The sequence below is a fragment of the Pyrgilauda ruficollis genome, unplaced genomic scaffold, assembly GCF_017590135.1.
Source record: "Pyrgilauda ruficollis isolate IOZ18807 unplaced genomic scaffold, ASM1759013v1 scaffold46, whole genome shotgun sequence".
Classification (NCBI taxonomy): Eukaryota; Metazoa; Chordata; class Aves; order Passeriformes; family Passeridae; genus Pyrgilauda; species Pyrgilauda ruficollis.
In genome coordinates, this window is record NW_024526155.1 from 4,265,586 (window position 1) to 4,288,375 (window position 22,790).

The window sequence follows — 22,790 nt, forward strand, 5'->3', positions numbered from 1 at the left end:
TCAGAGGAAGAGATAAAAACACCAACAACAGCATCAAGCAGCACAGGAAACACCCTGATGACAATACTGTGGCACAGATGAAGAGGAGTGGACCTCAATAGAGCAAAACACACCCATGCTATATGCATCCCCAAACCAACCTTGTGCAGCCTCCTGACTCAACTCAGTTTTAGGTCAAAAGCAGCCCCAAGAAGCCCACTTGATTTCCTGAGGTGTGTTGCCTGGCAGAACTCATCTCTCTCCAGCCGTTTTGAGTCACACATTGCTGCTGCTCACCCAAAAGTAGCAGTAAGGGATTCACCACAATGCCCTGCCTGTCTTCCTGAGTTGCCAGGGAGGGAGGAGGGCTCTGCTGTGCCAAGGGCCAGCACAGCCTCAGGAGACTGCTGTGCTGGTCTGGCCAAGGCTGCAGTTTTCCCTTTACTCCAGCTTACATTTGAAAAGGATCCAGAAGATTATAGCTTCACACTAACACTTGGACCACAGGGTTTGGAGGCCAAGTCTGGTAAGAATGCAAGTGCTACCCCAGTTACCCAGGCATTTCCCTGGCAGAATGCGGCCAGTACCATTTACAGAACAGACAACAAAGAACAATGGCAACAGTCAAATCTTTTGGAAAGCCAGGAGCTCAGTGTATGTACTACTAAATTAAGACGTGTCTTGTCTTGATCAAAGCTCCCAAACCTGTGTGTGGTCCTGGAAACAAGCCCCCCAAAGCATCTACCACAAAGTCCATCCTTTTCTGCACACAGTTGTGTGTCCTTTCAGGGACTTTCTCATCTAACACCATCCCCTGCAAGGACTAGTCAAACATTTTCTATCAAATCTCATTTTATGTAAAAAAATGCAGTTTCAGTTTTTCTACAGACTGTATTTATTTCTGCAAGTTTTTCTACAGACTGTATTTTTTTCTGCAAGTGGGAAAAGGGGTGGTAGTCCCATGATGCCAAAAAGTTTGCCTGAAATCTTACCCTTATCTATTAGGATAAAAATGCATGGCTTTCAGTGTATTCAGTCTTCCTGTTCTTAAGCAAAAGCTGGCATTTTACAATAATACACCCTAACTTCTAGCTGATGGTCATGCTCGCCTTCTCTTGTCCTGTTGCTTTGTGCACCATTCATCCCGAGGTGATGGGCAGATGTCAGATCTGCCTGGCGTGGCTCGCCCTGTGAGATGGGTGGTGTCACAGCCTTGAGCTGACTGACTCAGCTACAGCCACAATCAGCCTTTAGTGGCCCCTGCTTTACTCACATGTTTATTTTGGTGAGGTGGTTGTATCCTTCTGCCTCATACTGCGCTGTCCTGCGTAGTCCAGGATCAATGGTGATGCCATTACCACTCTGGACAACTGGAGGTTTGGCTCTGCTGCTTTTGACCTTGCAATTGGTCTGCAGTGAACTGTGAATTATTCAGTTCTGTGCCACAGAATGGGATGCAGAGAGCAATGCCCCAGGGAAAGGATGGTCTTGTGCTGGCTGGCAGCCCTGCTGAGGGTGCCACCTTTGCTACTCTGCTGCCACATGGGATGGGAGAGCACGGCTCAGGGAAGAGCAAGAAGCTGCCCTGCAGGCTGACTGTCAACCTTTAGCTGGAGGAGGGACAAAACCGAAGCAATCTTAGAGGGCAAATGTCAAAATGAGGTGAGAGTATCCCCAGGGGTGCAACGCGAAGAAGCCCAGCCCGGAGCAGCACTGCTGTGCCGGACTGCACGCTGCCTGCCCCGGCAAGGAAAACCACCAGCACAAAGGACACTCCGGGAAGCTCTGGAGCCCAAGGAGACAGGCTGTCACTTCAGAAGGGTCTGACCTGCCTCTGACCCGAATGTTTTCGCAGCCTAAGCCTCTCTTCCCCGAGAAGCCCGTGCTGCCAGGGCTGGAGCAGCGCGGGGGCAGCCGCCGGTGTAGCACGCAGCCTCCCCACGTAAGAGCAGCTTCCCCTGCCCTTCCCAGGCATTGAGGTCTCTTGATGTCATCAAGATTGCAAGGAAATGTGGAATGGCACTAGATACGCATGGAAAAAATGGGACAACCTGTTTTTTTTCCAGACTTCCTCTCATAAAACAAATACTCTAAACAAACTATTTTGGATCCAAAAAAAAAACAAAAAAAACCCCACAGAACATATTTCACTGATGTCCTGGGCTCCCCAAGGCAAGAGTGGATATCTTAAGCCATCAAATAACAGCTTCACTTGGAGATTTATGAGAAGAGAAACCAACAAGTAAAAGCAGCTTTAGTGACAAGCCACTCTTTTTGCTGTCAAGGGTGGGACACAGTTTGCTGTTGATTAGGGAAGAGAGGGTGGGTGTTGGGATGTCTGAATGAATTATCCAGTGTTCAGACCAATTTTGTTTTTATAGAAGTTGCTCATCCAGAAAGGTTCAACAAGTGAAACACAAAAAAGCTTGTAATGAGGCTAAACTCATTAGTGACCCCCCTCCAGGGTCACCCCCATTAACGGGCAGGGCTGAGGAGCTGAGCAGGGCTGTGGGGAGCTCCTCTGGGCACTGGGACCGTGGGGACACGGTTGTGGCTGCTGGCATGGTGGCTCTGTGCGGGGCTGGCATTCCAGCAGGGCAGAGCACACTCAGAAAACTGTTTACTTTGAGCTGAAGCTATTTTTAGCTTCACTAATCTGTGCAGAGATGATAAAGCTTTTCATTGCGAAGTGAGTGGCTGTGCTTTGCTTCTGGGCAATTTCACTCCACGAGCTCATCCCTTCCCCCTTCCCGGCCACTTCTTTCCACTGACCTTATCTCCTCTGCCTCTGTGCCAAACACCTCCAAAAGGTCTGTCCCAGCTAGATATGTGGGAGTCTCAGCCCACAACTTTTTTTTTTTTTTTTTTTTTTTTTTTTTTTTTTTCCCTAGGGAACTGCTTCAGTTTAGAAAATAAATTAATTTTGTGTTTAATAGTCCCCAAAGCCTAGTTCCAAGGCTTTGGTGGAAGCCCAGCATGGACATGCACCTTCCCATCTTTCATTTCTGAAAAATCCCTTCTGTCCAAAGACTCTTGCAAAAGAAGTCACTTGACAGCAAAAGAAAGAAGTCACTTGACAATTCCCTCTTTGCAGCTGCAATGAATACAAGCCGATCTCCAGCTCAGATCTCATGGCAAGCCAGAGTCCCCAGGCAGTGACAGACTGCCTACACCACGTTTTTCCCAAGGGGTCCCACAGCCCATTCCAAAGTCCCTCACACACTCTCTATAAGAAGCACTTTACCTGCTGCTGATAGGGGCAAGCACGGCGGCTGGTTCAGGGCACAAAGGCTACAAAACATGCATAAATCCTGCTTGGTCAGGGCTTTGTTTGTCTAAAGGACTCCAGAAGCTTCTCCAGTGTAAACCCACAAAGGTCACACATCCAGCACATGCTTCATCAGAAAATCATCCCTTGTGGTAAAAGCTTTCTTGTCTGGGACACAGCGTGAATAACATCTCTGTCGGCTCAGAGTGTGTTCAGAGCGGGGAAGAACATGCAAGTATTAATTAAATAGGTTCATAATTCTTGCTAGGAGGGGTCAGATATACAGAAAAAGCTAAAAATGATTGTCAGGATGAGAAAGTGCAGTAGGAGAGGTATTGCTTAAGCTGATCATGACTGACTGCTCAGGTGTTACTGGCAGGTAAGCAGATGTCCTGAGGTTCACAGACAGGCACTTGTTCCCTTTGTCCCTCTGATTCTGACAGAGAATATAGCTGGAAGAAATCAAGGAACAGGCTGAGTTGGCAGCTGTGCTTCTCCCTTTTGAAGAGCAAAGGGGTTTGCTGATAAATGAGAAGCAAATAGTCATCTCTGTCAGTGTTTAATACATGCCAGAGCCACCCAGCCAACAGCTGATTGTTCACCGGTAGTTGGCAACCAGACAAGGATTCCTGTTGCCCATGTGCAGCAGACAAGTAAATATTTTGATTCCAACTTGTGCTCTCAGCTAAATGGGCTTTTATATGACTTTATTCCACAAAGTCTGCAAAGAGGACTCCTGCTCTGCAACAGTGAGGGATCCAACTCGTGTTATTAATCCTCAGTGTGAGTCAAAGGACTGCAACCTTCAGAGCTCTCCATATGCACTCATGCTGTACCTGTGGTTGGGAAAAAATTCAGCCTAACCTCTTGTCAAGTTTCCTTGCTTTCCATGATTAAGGGAGTATGTGTAACCAGATGCCTTCTTGTGAAGCAGCTGACCACTGCAGCAGGCAGGGTGAGCCCAGCAAGGCTGCTCCTGTGTCCTGGGCTCTCCCATGCCCTCAGACATGGTGCCATTTATCTGTTCTAGCTCTTCCCAAGGCCACAGACCCCGAAGTCAGGGAGGTGCAGCATCACTGTGACTTTGTCTGACAGCAGCAGGAATTCACAGCGCTCCATGAGAAGAGCTCTGTGTTCTGGTCAGAGAACAAAATATTCTGTTTGTGCCAAGAGTGTGCATCAAATAAAAACAGGGTCTGGCTGGTGACCTGGGAGCATTTCCCTGGGGCCCTGCACACAGCCCTCTGCTCCCAGCACTGCACTGGCAACACGCCCTGGGCTTCAGGTGTCACCCAGGTGTGCAGTGTCTGACACAAGGAGGTGTAAGATGTGGTGACAGGGCTGCCCTGCATGCTGGGTGGCCCAGACAAGGGCTCTGCCAGCCCAGCGTGGGCACACTGACTGAGCCCTGCTCTTCCTTACCAGCTGTGGGCAGAGTGCTGGCTCCTGGCAGGAATGCAGGATGCTGTGGGGCGTGGGATTTGCCAGGAGGCAGAGCCATCAGCTCGCAGTGAGTTACACCAGTGTCTCAGTCTGAGATCCCTGCTCCTTCCCTACTCCTTCCCTAGATCCCAAGGCATAGTTCCAACCTCAGAAATTTTATTCCTTTAAATAGCCAAGACAGACAAAGTTAAAGAAGTACCTGTATGATCATCTCCTTTTGGCAGGTGCTTGCTGGAAGGACAAACAGCTAGATGACTGCTACAGGACAGATTTTCACCCAGCCCAGAACATTGACCATGTCTGCTCTGTTACTGGAGCTCCTCCATGGCCATCAGAGATGCATGGCCCGATGCTCTCGTGGGTCTGTGCCAGCAGACAGACCTTCCTCACCTAATCATGGCCAATCTCACTCCCTGCTGCTTTGAGAAGTATTTTATGTACTGCTGTTTATGTCATGACTATTCCCTTATGGTTATTCCAGGGTTTCCAGTTTTCAAAAGGAATTTGTTTCAGATTCTTACTTTTTTCCAAAGTTGGGCTGGGTTTTCCTGGACAGGTGTAAAATTTTCACTTTTATGCAGGATTATGGCTTTCTGGAGACTGAGTTAAATGTTTTCATACAGACCCCTGTTGCCATTCACTTTTGTGGATTAAAGAATTTATTTTTATAACATCTCTCAAGCAATTGTAAAACTCTCAGCTTTGTAAAACTTGGCCTGACAAAGTATCAAGGGTCTTATTCAGATTATCCATTGCAAGAATAATCTAGCAATAGCATTTAAATAGACATCAGCTTTTTGCAGCTATATGTTAAAACCTTAGCTCCCCACCATCCCAAGTTAGATGTCTCACAGGAAGGTCTTGCAGAAGACCCTTTAATAAAAGCCACCATCCAGGCTGTCTTGGGCCAGACACTTTCATTTGTGTTTGATCTAAATTCTGTTTGGGGCTGGTTCCTTGCCCTCTGAGTGAGAAGTAAATGCCAGTCCCACCCAAAGCACCCTTTGCCCAAAGTGCTGAGGTGCCCAATGGCTCCTCACTCACACAGCAGTGCTGATGTGACCTGCCAGGTATGCAGCAAGCCATCAGTGTGACAGTTGTGCTGTTATTTGTGACTGGACAGACACGTTTCTCTGTTTGCACCCACTCTGATGTGCTGCCCGTCCTGCACAGGCATGTTCCAGGGAGAAGCCTCTCCAACACCCTGGACACCTGCACGTGTCCCCTGCAGGGCTGAGCTGCTGACAAGGGGGACGTGGTACCAAACAGGCATTTGCAGTGCAGAACTGATGTACAAAAGGGCCTCAGCTCTCCATCTCTATGGCAACCAGCAGGAGACCTTGCAGGTCAGACAAGGGGTGTGTGCTCCACTGTAGGAATACCTGCTTTCCTGCAGGAATGAGGGCTCAAACTGAGTGACCAGGAGGGAAAATCCACTTTATTGTAGCTAAGAGGCCCTTTTAGTTATTATTTATCCAAGTCTCCAGGCTTATTATTATTATTATCATTAATAATATAATTGACTCTCATCTGTTTTCAAGGATGAGTTGAGCAAGAATGTAGCCAGCTAGGCACCTGGAAGTATTCTTTTATGCCTCTTCATTGCAGGGGAAGTTCATCCCTATCTCTCCAAGAGCTCCACCAAACACACCACTTATGTCCTGAAGAGAAAAAGTCACCAGCTTTTCAGTATCTAAATTAATTTGGGAACCAAGTCTGCTAGATGTTGTGTTACTGGTTAACAAGAAATTGTATGAGACTGAGAACTAGAATTAATAGAATAACAGACCCGTTTTTCCCATCTTTATTTGCACAAGAGAGAAAAACAGACTCTTTAATCTACTGGTTTATTAGATAGAATTAAGGTACAGAATTAGAGAAACCTGATAAATTTGATATTGAAATGTTGGATGTTGGAGGGAGAAGTGTGTGATCCCACCTGCAAAATTATTATTATTTTAGAGTAAACCACTACATGATAGGGTTTTTTTAAGAAACAATATTGAGGGTTTTGTGTGCTCTGAATGTCATCCCAATTTGCTGCATGCTGACTTCCTCATGTAAGCAGGTCATTTTTGGCAAGGCTTGTGGAATATTTACCACTATTTGTTCCACGGTGCTTCAAAGTGGGACACCAGCACAGTCCAAAGAACTGAGCTGTGCCTGCTGGCCATGGATCCAGCCCAGTGAGAGCCAGGAGCTGGCACTGTCAGTGATGGTATCCACACAAGCCACATTTGGGAAGCAGTCAGGAGTCATCTTTAATCATTCAGCACTTTCTGTTGGGTTCGTTTAGTTCCAAGCTGGGTAATTACATCCTCATTATTTTTCTTCTTACAATGAAGACAAGCCTGCAAGCCAGGCAGAATAATTTCTTCTGCTACTGTTGCCAAGATATGATAGCACATCTATGCCATAAGGAATTTGTCATGGTATCAGTTTTATTAATGGTAAATAATGACTCTTCAGTTAAGCAACATCTTCACATCAGCTGGTGCCTAACCATAAAACACTAAGCAAATGTGAAACCCTACAGACAGGTAATTGAGTTGAGATTCCCAGTGCCCAGCATGTTTCTTGCTGACCAGCATGTGTCAAGTTTTCCACGTTATTTTTTTCACTGCAATTAATACCCAGCTACAATCAGACTTTAATTTTAAAACCACAAAAGCTCATCTAAAAATAAGACATCAAAGTTCCCGTGGCAGTAAATAGAGGCCAGGACTAAGGGAAGGGTGGTAGATCAGGTATCAGGGAGTAATCAATCCTGTCTGTCCACCTTCACTGGCTGGAGGGAGAGATCAGTTCTTGCAGGGACTATTTCTCAGTCAGAACCCACTGTTAGTGTGGCATACACTGAAACACACGGGGGCATTGCTTTCATGGATCTTGCATCAAATTGTTTGAAGACTGTAATGACACGTAAAAGCAGATTGAAAAAAGCAGATTTGAAAAGAAAATATCCGCTATAATTGTACAGTGGGCCTGTCCAGACATTGGGTTCTGCACAAGCCCTGAAAAACAAGGTAGGAAATACATTTATACCAGCATGCCTTTTAATTAAAAAATTTGAGTTGTCCTGTAGAGCCTGAAGAAATTTCTGCCATTATCTCAAAAAGCTAACAAATCCAGAACTGAGCTATTATTTGTAACAGGGGAAATGACTCTGTTTCTGCCACAGAAACACCTGTGTACGTCACACCGAGCACTGTGACCTGCTTTTGTTTCCTATGGACACGCTCAGGTTCGCAGGAACACGCCACGCTTCACATGCACTTCAGAACAACTGCGTGCATCTGCAGCTCAGCTTTCTCAAGTGTGTTCTGCAGCAGGAAGCTGGTTGTAAGATCCCCTGATAAACCAACACTCAGCCCTCCGTTCTTCCCCTTCCTTCCCTTCCAGGATTAAGATTGTGGCTGTTTCTGCCCCCAGTGCTGTGAATGCTGAGCCTTGTCAGCTCTTGCCCTGCACTGCCTTCTGCAAACCACTTGATTTACACCCTCTTGGGCAACAGCTCCATTGAACCCAGAGATGTGACTAGCATGGCATTGTATTATTAGACTTCCCCGGTGCACTTTTACTTCTAAATCATCTGGGATGGGAAAAACAGTTAGATAAAGAAGAATGTCATGACTCATTCCCCAATGCCACTGAGGTTAAGAACAACCAGAAAAGAGTTAACAGCACAGCCACCCCCCCAGTAGTATTTCAGAGTTTCTAAATACAGAGTTCCTTTCTGAGCTGGATGCCCATTTTGGTTATCTTAGAAGTATTTCTGGAACTCTTGGCCAACTTTAAACAAACAAACAGGGAGAAATATTTGTGAAGATAACATGGCTGAGAGTGTTTGGTTACTGCGTTTTTCTAAGTTTAAGGTTTTAATTTCTAGACTATTTCTTTAAAGCTTGTGAATAGGAGAAAAAAAAGTGCTCTGGAGATGTTAAATCACACAACCATCCCAGCTATGGCTTTGGAATAACAATCATTCAACTTAGCAAATATCAAACGTGGGAAGGGATTTATCTGACGCATCTATACGATCATGTGAACTCCTTTCTCAAGGAGAAACAGTCTCTGCAGGAGACACAAGAGGAAGGAACTGTTTTGCCTTCTTTAAAAAAATATAACAACATAAGCAACTGTAACATGCTCAAAGCTTCCTGGCACAAATGCAAAAATGCAACATCTGAAATGTCAGCTGGTACACAGGGAGGATTTACATGATTTAAAAGATTTATGAGAAAGAACTATTTCACTGGCTTCAGAGCATCTTGGAAAGCAGCAGTGGGGGGGGGGGGGGGGGGGACAATGGGAAAAAAAGGGGGGAAAAATCTCAAGCTAAGAGAAATTATCATGGCCAGTATGGTTCTGTATTGCTCTCTTTAGTGCAAGAAAAAAAAAATGGGTCAGGCACTCATAGGATTTTAAGCTGCATTTAAAGATGAATGAACAGAATCTGCCATGAGTCTGGGATATGCCCATTTTCTCATATTGCATATTGACTCACATAGTCCTGTGGCTCACCTAAAGCCACACAACTCATTGCTGCTCAAGGCAGGATTAAATCAAGAAATTCCTGACTTTTCCTCCCCCTGTTGTTTCACTAGAAGCTGTTCTGCTGATACACAAAGGCTGTCCAGCTGGATTTCAGCGCAGGCTCTCAGGGGAGACATGGGGTCACAGAGACAGGGGAAATAAATCCTGCCTTAATAAAAAAATAATATATCAAGCAAGGAAAAGGCATGAAACCATTTGAAACTATAAACTCTGCAACATTTATAAGTGTGCTTTGGCAATGCTCAAATGGAAGATTGGTTTGCTTTGTGGCTACCCGCTCCTGAAGTGGGTACTTAAGAGCATGGTCCTCAATGCAACATCTGAAATGTCAGCTGGTACACGGGAGGATTTAGGTGAGCCCAGCTCAGCTCTGCCAGGGGACAGGGGCTGGTGCTGGCTCTGCTGTGCTGGGTTGGGGGAAGGTGCCAGCTCCAGCAAAGCCTCTGGCTCCAAGGCTCCTCCTGGGACAGGTACAAGCAGCTCACATCAGCACAGGGCTGGGGCTGATCCAACGGTGCCAGCCCCGTCTGGGTCAGATCCTGCACCCCTGGGAGCCCTGTGCTGTTTGCAGGGCACCACATTCACCTAGCATGAAGCTGTTCACTTCCTCCTCCTTTTTACCAGCCATCTGTTGCCAATGCCTTCCATGGTTCATTCACAGATGTCACTGCAGATCTTTTGTGCAAAATATTCCTTCCAATTCATCTCTGCTTATGTTTTATTGTTATGGGGTTTTTTATATTAGCTTTTATTTAATTTTATTTAAATTCTTTTCAATACATTTAAGTTTCATAAATGCTTCCATAAATAATGAGATGAAAGAGCTCAGTAATATCATTCCAGGGTATTAGATTAAGGTGAACATTTTTCTCCATCTGTTTCAGCAATAACCTGAACTAATGCAGTTTCCAGACCAGAGCACATGATCTTAAGTGAACTGAAGAGAGCAAAAAGGTCTCTTGTGACATATAAAGACTTAGAGGAGACTGAACAAAGGTGTCCAATAAAATAAATTTCTGGCCAAACAGAACTGGAAAGACACAGAGATTACAATTCCTCTATCATAACAGCAGTGACTCATCCAGTTGCATAGTCACTTGGGGTGAAAAAGAAAACAGTTACTCAATCTCTCAGGGATTTAGACACAGAAGAATATATTATGCAAGTTTTAGCTGCGTTACTAATGGCCTTGAAGCACACAACTCTACTATGACTCTCACTCAGCTCAGCAGATCACAAATAAGATGACTCACGTATCCATGACATGATAGGAAAATAGAGAGCCTAAGAAGTGCAGAGGCAGGTGCTAATACAGTCACAGAGCACGCAGTCAAGGGAAGAAGAGATATATAAAATCAGGAGCAAAGGACTGCAGAGAAATCAGCTTGTGTATTTGGAACTCGAGGGCATGGACTGGGTTGATTTTTCTCGGTGTCACATCAGGAGGTTGCGAGTGTGAAGCCAGGCTGTGTGCAGAGGTGAGCCAGGCCCCCGGGGACACTCACTTGCATGTCCCCAGAGAATGGCAGCAGAGCTGGCCCTGGTCTCTGCGTGGCAGCTGAGCGAGCTGTGCACAGCACACGGTGAGATCACACACCACTGAAAGTCATCCACAAACTTAACAATATTTATACTTGGCAGGACTTCCTACCCTGCTGGTGCATCGTGATTCTGTAGAAGCTGTTAACTCTGATTGTTTAAAGACTAATTAAACCCGCTGGTGGTGCCAGCCATAGCAGTATTTTGCCCATTATCTCATGACTTACCTCCTCATGGATGAGGGCTTTGACAGCTATTCTCAAAGCACTGGTTAAAACCTGAATGGTTGGGCAGAGCTCAATTCAAATTCTGGACTAAACAGCTGGAAAAGCAGATGTTCCAGGAAAACTGCAATTCTTTATGCTCTGGAGCTCAAATCAAAGCACAGATGTAAATGTAGCTTACAGCTAAACACTTTGCAGAAGTCCAGTAATTAGCAGGATTATATTAGAAAGGTGATGCCAATACATCTAAATTGGGAAGTTTATGCAGGCCAGAGCACAGTAAGATGTTTAGACCTGCATATGAGTCAAGCCAATGCTACTGTGGAAACACTGACAATGTCTGATTATAATTTTTTAATTTTTACAGACAGTTTGGCATAGCCATTCCAATTTGCAGTTCCCATCACCTGACTGGAAGATTCTGGATGGTCAAAGGATCATTCAATTATAATGTGTCTGTGTGATCTATTACCTGCAAAAACACAGCCCATGCAAAGCAGGAACCCTCACATACTCGGGGGAACATCAGGAAAAATTCTGCGTTTTTGTTATCACAGAAAGGAGACCCTTGAGAGTAACAAGAATAGCACTAACGCACAAGCTTGAGTGACAATTTTTTATGAGCTCAGTTGCACAAAGGAACTGCAGAGAACTGCTTTCAAATGACTAAATCTGACACATTTCCTTTAAATATTACCTAATTCCAAGGGGTTTATTCTAGGCATTTCAACTCACATATGTATGGGATGTAATGTATAGATACAGAAGGGATGCACCACTTCTTTCTGCTGTCAGAGCTGATTAACAAACCAGAGCAGGGTATTTTTGTACAAACCAGGATAACCTCCTGCCATATCCTGTCTCGTTCCCAGAGCTGACAGTCCTTAGGCTGACTTCATCCTTATCTCCTGTTAAACATGTAGGGGTTTAGGTGATGTGATGCAGAATCAGAGGGGGTTTATGCTGGGAAGTAAAATGAGCACTTGGAAATCTCTTGTTATGTGGACGGTGGAAGGAAAAAGCTTTTTATCTGTGTCCTTTGTCTCTGCCCAGCACAACCCAGTGGAGGATCACCAGTTCTTAACAAAACTATTTGTCTCATAAATTTCCTGAGAAGAAAACTCTTGCAGGTTCAAGATTTTGATGAGTTTCATCACTGCATTACTAATACACAATATTCCAATGTATTTGAATTATTTGCCCAGGATTACTGGGAACACAGAATTTGTGATTGCGCCTTTATTCTGTGTATATTCACTGGAACAAACAGTGAAGGAGCAGGCATATGGCAAAAGCTTTCTTAGAGATCCAGCTGGTGCAACCAGAAGGGTAATAAAAATACATCAGCAATAAAGTAAAGGCTCATCTATTATCTGAAGGAAGCACAGTTCCAATGATTTATGGAGTGACCTTTTTCTGAAAGAAGCCTGTATGTCCTCATGAATAAGGCTGATTGCAAGAGATGATACTGTTAACATAGTGTTCATATATTCTGAGTGTTAAAACTGCTGTGGAAAATAAATGGCAGGTTTACTGGATGCTCTTTGTCATTTCTTGGCAATTTTAGATGGCAGTAAAGCTGTCTTTCTGATTATTAGTGCCTTTCTCTGATGGAAGCAGGTTTTTTGGACAGGGACTGTGTGAAGGGTCTGACAGAGTGTAAAGTGATGTGCAATAGCTGGAATTGTTACAGCCAGAAAATATCCTGTAATCCTAGCTGGTCAGTTCTGACCCTGCCCTGTGATATTGTGCAACACTAATGCCAATTAAAACCAATGCAGACTGCTTTCCTAAACCTCTGTGCAAACTTTTGTCAAATCCTCGTGCTGTTACATCATCACAGCCAACTCTCATCCATTTCACTTGCTCCCAGACTTTTGTGAGGAGGCGTGAAATCACTCAGCTGTCCCTCTCCAGCTCCTCCAGGCTGCAGCCTGTGCAGTGTGCTGGCAATCCAGACCCAGGGAGGCTCCTGTGCCCTGGGCAGCTGCAAAACAGCAGCTCCTTTCACCTGGCTCCTCCACCTTCCTCTTCTCCCGTGTTAAAGAAGCCCACCTGCAGCTTTTGCAGCTGTACCTTCCCAGTATGAACTGAGCCTGGTGTGAACTGCTGCAGAAGTGTCACCTTGAAAACCCCACCTGTGAAAAGCTCCTGGGCTTTCCCACTCCCACCCAGCGTTCCGTTTAACACTACAGGCCAAAATTCATGGACAGTGCTCAGCGAGGCATAAAGGAAAAGAGGGGCAGCAGAGTGGTATTGGGAAAAGGTTCTTCATCCAAAAGGCTGGGACAGGCTCCCCAAGGCCGTGGTCACTGCCCCAAACCTGCCAGAGCTCAAGGAGTGTTCGGACAACACCCTCAGGCACATGGTGGGATTCCCGGGGCTGTCCATGCACGGCTGTGAGCTGCACTCCACGATCCCGATGGATCTGTCCTAACTTGGGACATTCTGTGTGATGTGAGCTCTGGGATTCCCGGGGCTGTCCATGCACGGCTGTGAGCTGCACTCCACGATCCTGATGGATCTGTCCCGACCTGGAAGATTCGGTGCGATGTGAGTTCTGGGGCACAAGCTCTTGTGTGTGTTCCCACGATGGCTCAGGAGTGGGAGCGAGTGACAGACTCTGCCCCGGTGACACAGCTCCCAGAGGCTGGGCAGGCCCGCGGAGGGCAGGTGACAGCAGTGTCGCCAGCCCCCGGGCCGCGGCATTGCTCGCAACACGATCCACACAGCCCCACATGAAGCGGCAGAAGGCTCCCCGCTCGCTTCCTCCGGCATCCCGGCTGTGGCGGTGCCGCCGGTGAGCTCACGGTGACGCGGGTGTCACTCACCCGGCCGTGACGCCTGGCACCGCCCCGTGGGCTCGGAGTCACCCGGGGCACGACCCGCGCCAGGGCGCCCGTTGGGTGCTGGTGCCCAGGGGAAGGGAAAGGCGGTGTGCTGTGTCACAATGCCGGGCGGGGCGGGGGCGGCCCGGTGCCCATGCGGTGCCGGCCCGGTGCCATCCCGGTGCCGGCCCGGTGCCATCCGGTGCCCGCTGCCCGCGCTGCTGCCATGGCAACGGCTGCGCGCCCCGGCACCGCCGAGCGCCCCCAGCGGCCGCGGGCCGGTATGGACCGGCTGCCGGGCTGCCCAGCGGCCTCACTCATTGGCTGTCACGCTGTAGGAATCGCCCACTCACTGGCGTTCCGGCCAATCAGCGTCCTCCCTTCCCCTCGGCGAAGGCGGAAGCCGTGTTGATAAACAACATCGCCCCGCCCCTGCCCTTGTCTACCCTCCCGCTCCTCCCCCTGGCGCGCGGCTGCATCGCGCCTTCTCATTGGCGGGCGGTCGCCCCCGCGCTAGGAAGCAGCCAATGAGCGGCGGCGGCGGCGGCTGGTGCCGGATCCCGGCTGTTGCCGCCCCCGGGCCGCGGGCAGCGGGCGGAAGCAGGAAGCGGGCGGAGCGGCGGCGGCGGCGCCATGGGGGCCGTGCTCGGGGTCTGCTCGCTGGCCAGCTGGGTGAGTGCGGGGCTCCGCTCCCGCCCCGACCCTGCCCCTTCGCACCCCGAACCTCCCATGGCACCCCGGGGAGCGCGGCCGGCGCGGAGCGGCGCCTCCTCTGGCGGCCCGGGTCGGGTCGGGGTGGGGACCGCGCTGAGTCCCGGCGGGCGCTGCCCCGGTCCCGCCGGGGCCGCGGCGGCTCCAGCCCCTCGGAGCAGAGCGGTGCCCGGCTGGAGCCCGCCCCGTGCTGGCCGGGGACAGGGAGGGGTGTGTGGCGGACGCGGGGCCCCGGGGGCAGCCCAGGCCGATAAACCCGGTTATCCCGGCTGTGCTGTCAGAAAGGCCGATAGCGCTTTATCTGTGCGCTCCGGGAGCGGAGTGTCTCTGAATGCGGTTCGGGTTTTCCCCTCGGTGTCGCCTGTCGCGCAGGTGTCAGCCTCGAGGGGAATGCCCTTACTATTCCTGTCTCTGCCCTTCAGATTCCCTGTCTGTGCAGCGGGGCCTCGTGTTTGCTGTGCCGATGTTGCCCCAACAGCAAGAATTCGACGGTGACACGGCTTATCTATGCCTTCCTCCTCCTCCTCAGTACTGCCCTTGCCTGCATTATGCTGGCGCCAGGCATGGAAGAGCAGCTGAAAAAGGTATGGAGGGGGAGAACCTCTTTCTGGCTGTTTTAAATGCCATTGCTTGTGCTAGTGACTATTGATTTTCTTTACTTGGAATGGGTAATGTGTGAGACACAAACACCCAAGTGTCCTTGTTCCTGAGTTAAGAGGCTGTGTGTACTGAATGGCTTCTGGCTGAAACAGCAAATTCAGTGAATATTCCTTTTTTAGTGCATGCCTGGTCTCTGAAATCTGAGCAGACCTGGAGACAGTCCGTTGTTATCAGAGGCCTGCTGCTGTGGTATCTCAATCTTCCTGGGTGAAAAGTGTTGACACAGAAAGAGACAGATGATAATAAGGTCTGAGCACAAGGTCTTTTGTTCTCTGCTCTCTCAGAAGTTTGTTGATTGGAAGCCTTGGCTGTTACAGGACTTAGAAAATGTAATTGCAAGTGCAGATGGAGATTCACAATGAAATGTGTCTTTACCCAGATCCCTGGATTTTGTGACGACGGGCTTCACACGCAGATCCCCCACTTGGAGGGCTTTGTCAGCTGTGATGTGTTTGTGGGGTACAGAGCTGTCTATCGTGTCAGCTTTGCCATGGCCGTGTTCTTCTTCCTCCTCTCCCTGCTCATGATAGAAGTGAAAACAAGTAATGACCCGAGAGCTTCCATCCACAATGGGTATGTGTGAGCCAGCTGGCTGCCCTTCCAGCTGCTTTCCTCCTTCCAGCTTCTCTGCTGAACACAGTGGAAATTCCTTTATGCATACACAGACAGCTTCAGCTTTCTTTTGGATCTGATACAGAGCAGTGCTTTGGGCTCCTTAAAAGCTTCCTATTTATGTGAGATGTTCAGTGTCCAGGGTGCCACTCTGAGGTGGGGTAACCAAAAAGGCAGTGCTCTGTGTTTCCGTAGAGATGTCAGATTGCAGCTAGTTTGTATCTCCAAGCTTGTGCTGCCTCTGGCACTCATTGGGTCACTCTCAAGGCCAGTCTGACTCAGCCAGCAGAAACTGGTTTCTGATTTCCAGTCCCCTGATTTAACTGAGTTAGTTTTGGGCTAGATGACTGAATCATCATAGAGTCATTTAATTGGAAAGGGACCTTTGGAAAGCATAGAATCATAAAATTATAGAATGGTTTGAGGTGGAAGAGACATTAAGATCATCCACTTCCAACCCCCTGCCGTGGGCAGGGACACTTTCCACTAGCCCAGGTGGCTCAGAGCCCCATCCAGCCTGGCCTTGAGCACTTCCAGAGATGGGAAGTCCTCATCCTCCCTGGTCAGCAGGATCACATGATCCAAAGCCCTGGCTGGAGCAGGACCAAGCTGCTTAGAGATCATGTAGCACATGACTGCTGTGTGTGAACTGACTGTGTGTGGAGTAAGACTAATATTTATAACTTCTGTCTTCTTTTAAAGGTTCTGGTTCTTCAAAATAGCTGCCATTGTGGCTATCATGGTTGGAGCATTTTATATCCCTGAAGGGCCTTTCACAAGAGGTACAGTTAATGTTTATCAGGGAATTCTGACTTGTATAAGCTCAAACCTTTTCTCAGATTAATATGCAATGCTGAAAGTTCTTTTGTAGAAGATGCAGTTTCTGCCCATCTTCGTTGGAGTACCTTGGTCTGGATGGACCATCCAGTATTTTGGTGACCAGCTGAAGTTGTGGCAATAAGAAATCCCTTTTCAACCTAATAGCTTTTGGTTATTAATAATTGTCTACTTCATGAGACAGCCACTACTGAGCTGTCTTCTGACACTAGACTGGGGGCAACTTGGGACACTGACAAGTGCTAAGTATTTCCTAGAGCCTCTGAAAAATCTGTGTGGGAACCCTCCACTGTCTGGCTACATCAGAGAAACTTGAAAGGGTTGTTGACCCTCAGAGAAATGTGGCATGATGGCACTCATGTACACAAAGATGCCACATGTTAGATGTTGCCTCATTCTGAAAACGTGTTGGGCTGAACATTCCCATGCTCAGCTTGACCAGCATTGGCTGCATGCCTGAAGAGCTGGGACTCCTTCCATGCTCCTGCCAGATTGAGGCCAAAGTGATTAACAGCATCTGTATTTCTAATTACAGTTTCAGTTTTTTTCATTGTTTGTCTGCAGTATAATTAGGAGCTTTTTTTGTTTTTAAACAGAGGTAGCATGCACATGATGAAAGCTAACCGTTTTTTTCTTGCACCCTTTTCTAGCTTGGTTTTGGATTGGTGTTTCTGGAGCCTTCTGCTTCATTCTTATCCAGCTGGTTCTACTTGTGGATTTTGCTCACTCTTGGAATGAGAACTGGGTTGAGAAAATGGAAGAGGGGAATTCCAAATGCTGGTATGCAGGTAAGAATCTTAACCTGTAAAGGATTTGTTTGTACTGGCCAGTAGCCTGCAGAATATCATTTACTGGTTTGCAGACGTACCTAGAATTCAACTGCACAGTGTCCTGAGTCACTGCTGTAAACACCTGAAATTAATAGCAGCAATGTTTCCTTTTTCTTGTTCAATAAAATGTGAAATATTTTAGGCTTGTGAGTAGCACATCTGACAGTCCTAATACACCACACTTGCCTGGTTTGCAGGGCGTGTGCAGAGCTCAGAGCCTGGTTCTCTTCAAACCTGAGCTTTGCTCTGCCCCTCCCCTGCTGTGTCCCCAGGAGCTCAGCTGTGTCTGTGGCAGTGGCTGCAGTGCCACACCGAGTGTGCCTTGGTGCCTGCTCCCCAGCTGGCCACTAATTACAAAGTGCTAATTGTTGTGGTTCTTAGCTCATAGCTAAGAATGCTGCAACAGCATTTGGTAGCTTCTTACAAAGAACAGAGTGGAAGCAAAAATGGGTGACCTCAAGCACAGGAATCCAGGGCAGGTAAATGTCCATGAGAAGTGTGCAAAAAGCACTCTCTCATTATGCCACTGTGGCCTGGTACCAGTTAAACTAATTAAACTGCTGCTGAGAGGCAAGTCCTGTTCCCCTGATGGTTCCCCTGGCCTTTCTCTGAGCTATGCTGCTTAGTGAGCCCAAGCAGAAACTTAGCCATATCTTACAAAAATGCAGTCTCCTAGTCTGTTTTTGTGACCCAGACTGCCAGGTGAGGAAGAAAGAGTGTCTTATTGCAGTGTTAGCTGGACATTAAGCCATTTTAGATGTACTATTAAAACTATATGTGTAATGTAAAATTTTTTTTCCTCCAGCTCTGTTGTCCTGTACCAGCTTGTTCTATGCCTTGTCCCTGGTTTTTGTCATTCTCTTCTACGTTTTCTACACGAAGCCTGATGACTGCACTGAGAACAAGTTCTTCATAAGCTTTAACATGATCCTGTGCATTGCTGTCTCCATTGTTTCTATCCTTCCAAAAGTTCAGGTATTGCTTTTCTCTGCTCTTTTCTTCTGACGTACCAAGTAGGGAAGTGAGAAGGTTGTAGTAGCAGTTCAGTCACACATAAGAGCTTTAAAACTTGGCAATCATAGCTATGCTAGTTAGGAACTTGGAAAAAAAAATCTTGCTCTGAAACCATTGCACTACATAGTGACACATTTTCTGAAGAGAGGCTTTTTTAAGCTAACATGGTTTTGGACTTTGTTTCCACATGGAGGACTGCTGGCATGGTTTTAGTGGTGAGGGCCCTGGCAGAACAGAGGAATCTTTTAGGGAGTAGCAAAGTAGCTGGAAATTTATTTGCTTAATACTGTGGCTTTGAAATTAGGGGGTAAACTTGTTTAATGTAAGAGGAAAGTTGCATGTTGCTGGATTCTGAACTGGTATTGTGCAAATCACATGCTAGATTGACATCTACAAAATTGTTTGAAAAGGTTGAGATTAAGTCAGTAACAGCCCATAACTGAATCTTGGGCACAAAAAAAAGGATTTGGTTTGCTTATTCTTTCTCCATTTGAATTGCTTTTTGCATAAATTATAACTCTAAGGAGTTTCTTCCAATCTTTTGAACATAGAAATGCACTGGGCTTTGTTCTGCAGCAATGGTTTTCATGCTGGTAATAGTTTCATCTGTGTCAGTGGGGTAAAACCATCCAACTCTAGGTAAAACTTGCCCTTTTGACCTTGGCTTGCTCTTCTGCTTTGGAACAGGAACATCAGCCTCGCTCTGGCCTCCTGCAGTCCTCTGTCATCACACTCTACACCATGTACCTCACTTGGGCAGCCATGTCCAATGAGCCTGGTAAGCAGCTCCCTGTCTTGAGTCACATATTTTGGTGTGAAAGCAGAAGTTGATGGTTATTACAGATCACTCTGTGGGAATTGCTGATCTCTTCAGATCAAATCCAGTGAGGCTGAAAACCTGACTTGACTGAAACCATCAAACTGCCTCTTTGCAGAACAAAACTGGAGTGTTGTAAGTGGGGAAAAAAGAAACAGTGTCAGGGCATTCTGATGTTATTTATTTATTACACCCTTGTCTAGCTCACAGGTAGGAAAAATGTTGCAGGCAATTTCTGCCTCTGGAGAATTGAAGATATCAGCAGTTAAAGGGAATGAAAAATTGCAAGCTTACCTGTCATCTTTTCTTAGCTACATGCTGGCAAAGCTCATCTCTCTAATCTGCCTTGAAATCTCTTTCAGAAAGAAACTGTAACCCAAGTCTGCTGAACATCATCACCCAGATAGCTGCACCCACAGCTGTTCCAGCCAATGCCACTGTGCCACCTGCCACTCCTGCTCCGCCCAAGTCCCTGCAGTGGTGGGATGCCCAGAGTGTTGTTGGACTGGTTATCTTTGTCCTCTGCCTCTTGTATTCCAGGTAGGATCTGCGCTGCTATCCAGTGGTAAAGAATTGGGGTTTGCCTCCTTTGTTTGAATCTGGGTCTAGTGCAAAATGTGCCTGCATTTATTCACATCCAGCTGCTGTCTCAGGCCTGAGGCCAAATGTGGCTCATAAACCTGTGTTTTGCTTTGTGCATGAGGATAAGCCTTGTCAGCCCAATCCAGATAACAGAACATGTGTTACAAGATGATTGGAAGGATGGAGCACCTGTCCTGTGAGGAAAGGCTGGGAGCACTGGGTTTGTTCAGCCTGGAGAAAGGAAGGCTTTGGGGTGACCTAATTGTGGTTTTCTAATCTGAAGGGACCCTACAAGGAACATGGAGAGAGACTTTTACAAGATCATGGATTAAAACTGGAAGAGTAAATTCAGATTAGATATTAGGAAAAAAAAATCTTAATTGTGAAGGTAATGAAGCACTGGAATGGTTGTCCAGAGAAGTTGTGGGTGCTCCATCCCTGGAAGCGTTCAAGGCCAGGCTGGACAGAGCTGTGAGCAATTTGGTCTAGGTATAATGTGTTCCTGCCCACAGCAGGTGGACTGGAACGAGATAATCTTTAGAGTTTCTTCCAAACCACACTTTTCTATTATCTGGGACTAGGAATGCTGTTTAATCAACAAAAGCTTGGATGAAAACAGTTGGACAATTTCCTTATGGATTTAAAAAATATTATTTGCTAGTCCCAGACATTCATTGTGGTCCATGGCTTGATTATCAAACACAGCTGCCTGTAAAAGGAGTTGTTAACCAGGTCTCTCTTTGGGTTACACTGCAGCATCCGCTCTTCAAGTAACAGCCAGGTGAACAAGCTGACCCTGTCTGGCAGTGACACTGCCATCCTGGAGGACACCGTGGGGACAGGCGGCGGGGCAGCTGAGGAGGGGGAGGTGCGCCGTGTCACGGACAACGAGAAGGATGGGGTGCAGTACAGCTACACCTTCTTCCACTTCATGCTCTTCCTTGCCTCTCTTTACATCATGATGACGCTCACCAACTGGTACAGGTAAGAGCCAGAGGGGAAATGATGGCTTCTGTGTGGATAGGAGACTCCTGCTCCTGCCAGCTGGTGAAGGGGCTGTCCCTGTGCCAGCTGCAGTAGAGCTGTGCCTTCTCAGCTTAGCGTTACTGAATTAAGAGGTGAGAAGGCAGCACGGCACAATCAGCAGCTGTGCTTCCAGGGCATTACTTCAGAGCTGCAAGGGCAGAAAGTGTGGCTGCCGTTTTCAGCTGGATGAGTAGCAGGAAGGATACACATGGAATTGGTTTCAGGTGGCCTCCTGCTGAGTTTGTTAGAAGCCAGACTTCTAAACTGCTTTTAGTGGTTCTTCATCCTGGGAAAGATGTGCAGGGACAGCCATATGTGCTGCTTAGCAGAGATGTGATTTCCTACATCTCTTGGAAACACTTGGACATGCCCTCTGCTGCTGCAGCTCAGAACCACTGCTCCCAGGACATGGTATAAATTAGCAAATACTTCCTTGAACAGCAGCACATCAGCATGGGCAAGCAGGCTTGAAAACTGGGTTCCAAGAGCAACAGCCTGTGAAGGAGCCACAGGAAACTGCTGGCTTAGTTGTCTCACTGTGTTCCCACAAAGAGTCTTGCATTGGAGTGCCCCAAAGGACTGCCCTCAGTTCAGATTCATGAGAGGTACCAAGGAACAGGGGAGGTGCTTTCTCTGTCTACTAATGGACTTCTTTACTTTTTAGCCCTGATGCAGATTTCAAAACCATGACAAGTAAGTGGCCAGCCGTGTGGGTGAAGATAACCTCCAGCTGGGTTTGTCTGCTCCTCTATCTCTGGACCTTGGTGGCTCCTCTTGTCCTTACCAACAGAGACTTCAGTTAAGTTCCTGCACCTGTCTGAGCTTACAAAAGTGGGGAACTCTTTGCTGACAGCCAAAATGTTCATTTATTGCTTTAGTTACTGTTTCTTATGTTGATATTAAAATGCAGTTGGATAGACAGTTATATATTGCACAATGCTTGATGCAGCATCAAAATTATCAGTTATCTTTCTGTTTTAACCTTTACCAGGGTTATCTTATTACTGCATTTTTAAAATTCACTACAGCTGTGCTGTCAAAGCATTAAAGAAATTATCTATTCTGTCCAAATGCCACAACCTTCTACTGAATAGAAGTTAACATTTAGTTAAATATGAAATAATATATTTTAAAGAACAATTATAATCAGCATAATGCACTACTCTGCTCATGCTTCAGTTTCTGGAAGTGTAAGCCATGCTGCTTGATTTCTACATTCCACTGCTAAAGTTTATTTACAGGAAAAGTTTATTTAAATTACTTAACTTTGTGTTGTGGCAAAAAGCACCCTTATTCCTCACCAAAAGAACAACTCTGAAGCTGAAAAACTGGTTAACTCTTAATTCTTTTTAAGACAAACTTGCCCTTTTTAAGAGGCAATTTCTATGGTAACTTCTTTTTTAGGATGTTTGCCAAATAGAGTGGTAAGTGTATGAGTAGCTTAATCAACTTCATGATTATGTTGGAAAATAGAGCTTATTGATTGAATTGGTTTCAGTTGTCCAATATGCTTAATAAAAGTAACATACATGGAATTATTATTATTGGCTCTAAGGCATTTGCACTGTAAACTCATTTGAATAAAGCAAACTGACTACTGAAAGTGGCCCAGCTCTGTTGAAGTGTTAAGGAGCAGCAGTTCCTTCTCCAGTGGAAAACAGCACATGCAGTGCCCAGGGGGATGTGACTGGGGCTTTTCTCTGTGCAGTAAATACTAAGGGACAGATTTCTTTTGAAACAAACAGTATCTTCCTTGGAGTCTGTGAGTGTCAAATCCTGTTCCTTGAAGCAGCTCAGTTCAAGTAAACTTGTGTTTCCAGCAGAAAGCAACACCTTTTGGTAATGCAGTGCTGTGGTGATTAT

General features: G+C 46.8%; 1 protein-coding gene across 1 annotated transcript; it reads left to right on the forward strand.

Moving 5' to 3' along the window:
* The first annotated feature begins 14,356 nt into the window (after window positions 1–14,356).
* Window positions 14,357–22,530, forward strand: SERINC3 (serine incorporator 3). The gene is made up of 10 exons (XM_041478655.1): window positions 14,357–14,510; window positions 14,972–15,133; window positions 15,589–15,782; window positions 16,524–16,603; window positions 17,309–17,446; window positions 18,294–18,463; window positions 19,190–19,280; window positions 19,682–19,859; window positions 20,658–20,885; window positions 21,592–22,530. Exons 1-10 carry the CDS (start codon window positions 14,472–14,474, stop codon window positions 21,728–21,730), a joined length of 1,419 nt encoding a protein of 472 aa, XP_041334589.1. The 5' UTR covers window positions 14,357–14,471; the 3' UTR covers window positions 21,731–22,530.
* Window positions 22,531–22,790: the final 260 nt, after the last annotated feature.

What these genes read in the sequence shown, in the direction of transcription:
- SERINC3 (XM_041478655.1), top strand. Translation starts at nt 14,472, where the DNA reads ATGGGGGCCGTGCTCGGGGTCTGCTCGCTGGCCAGCTGG. An exon ending in TGAAGGGCCTTTCACAAGAG is followed by an intron (nt 16,604 to 17,308) that starts GTACAGTTAATG and finishes ACCCTTTTCTAG; the next exon opens with CTTGGTTTTGGATTGGTGTT. An exon ending in CTATCCTTCCAAAAGTTCAG is followed by an intron (nt 18,464 to 19,189) that starts GTATTGCTTTTC and finishes GCTTTGGAACAG; the next exon opens with GAACATCAGCCTCGCTCTGG.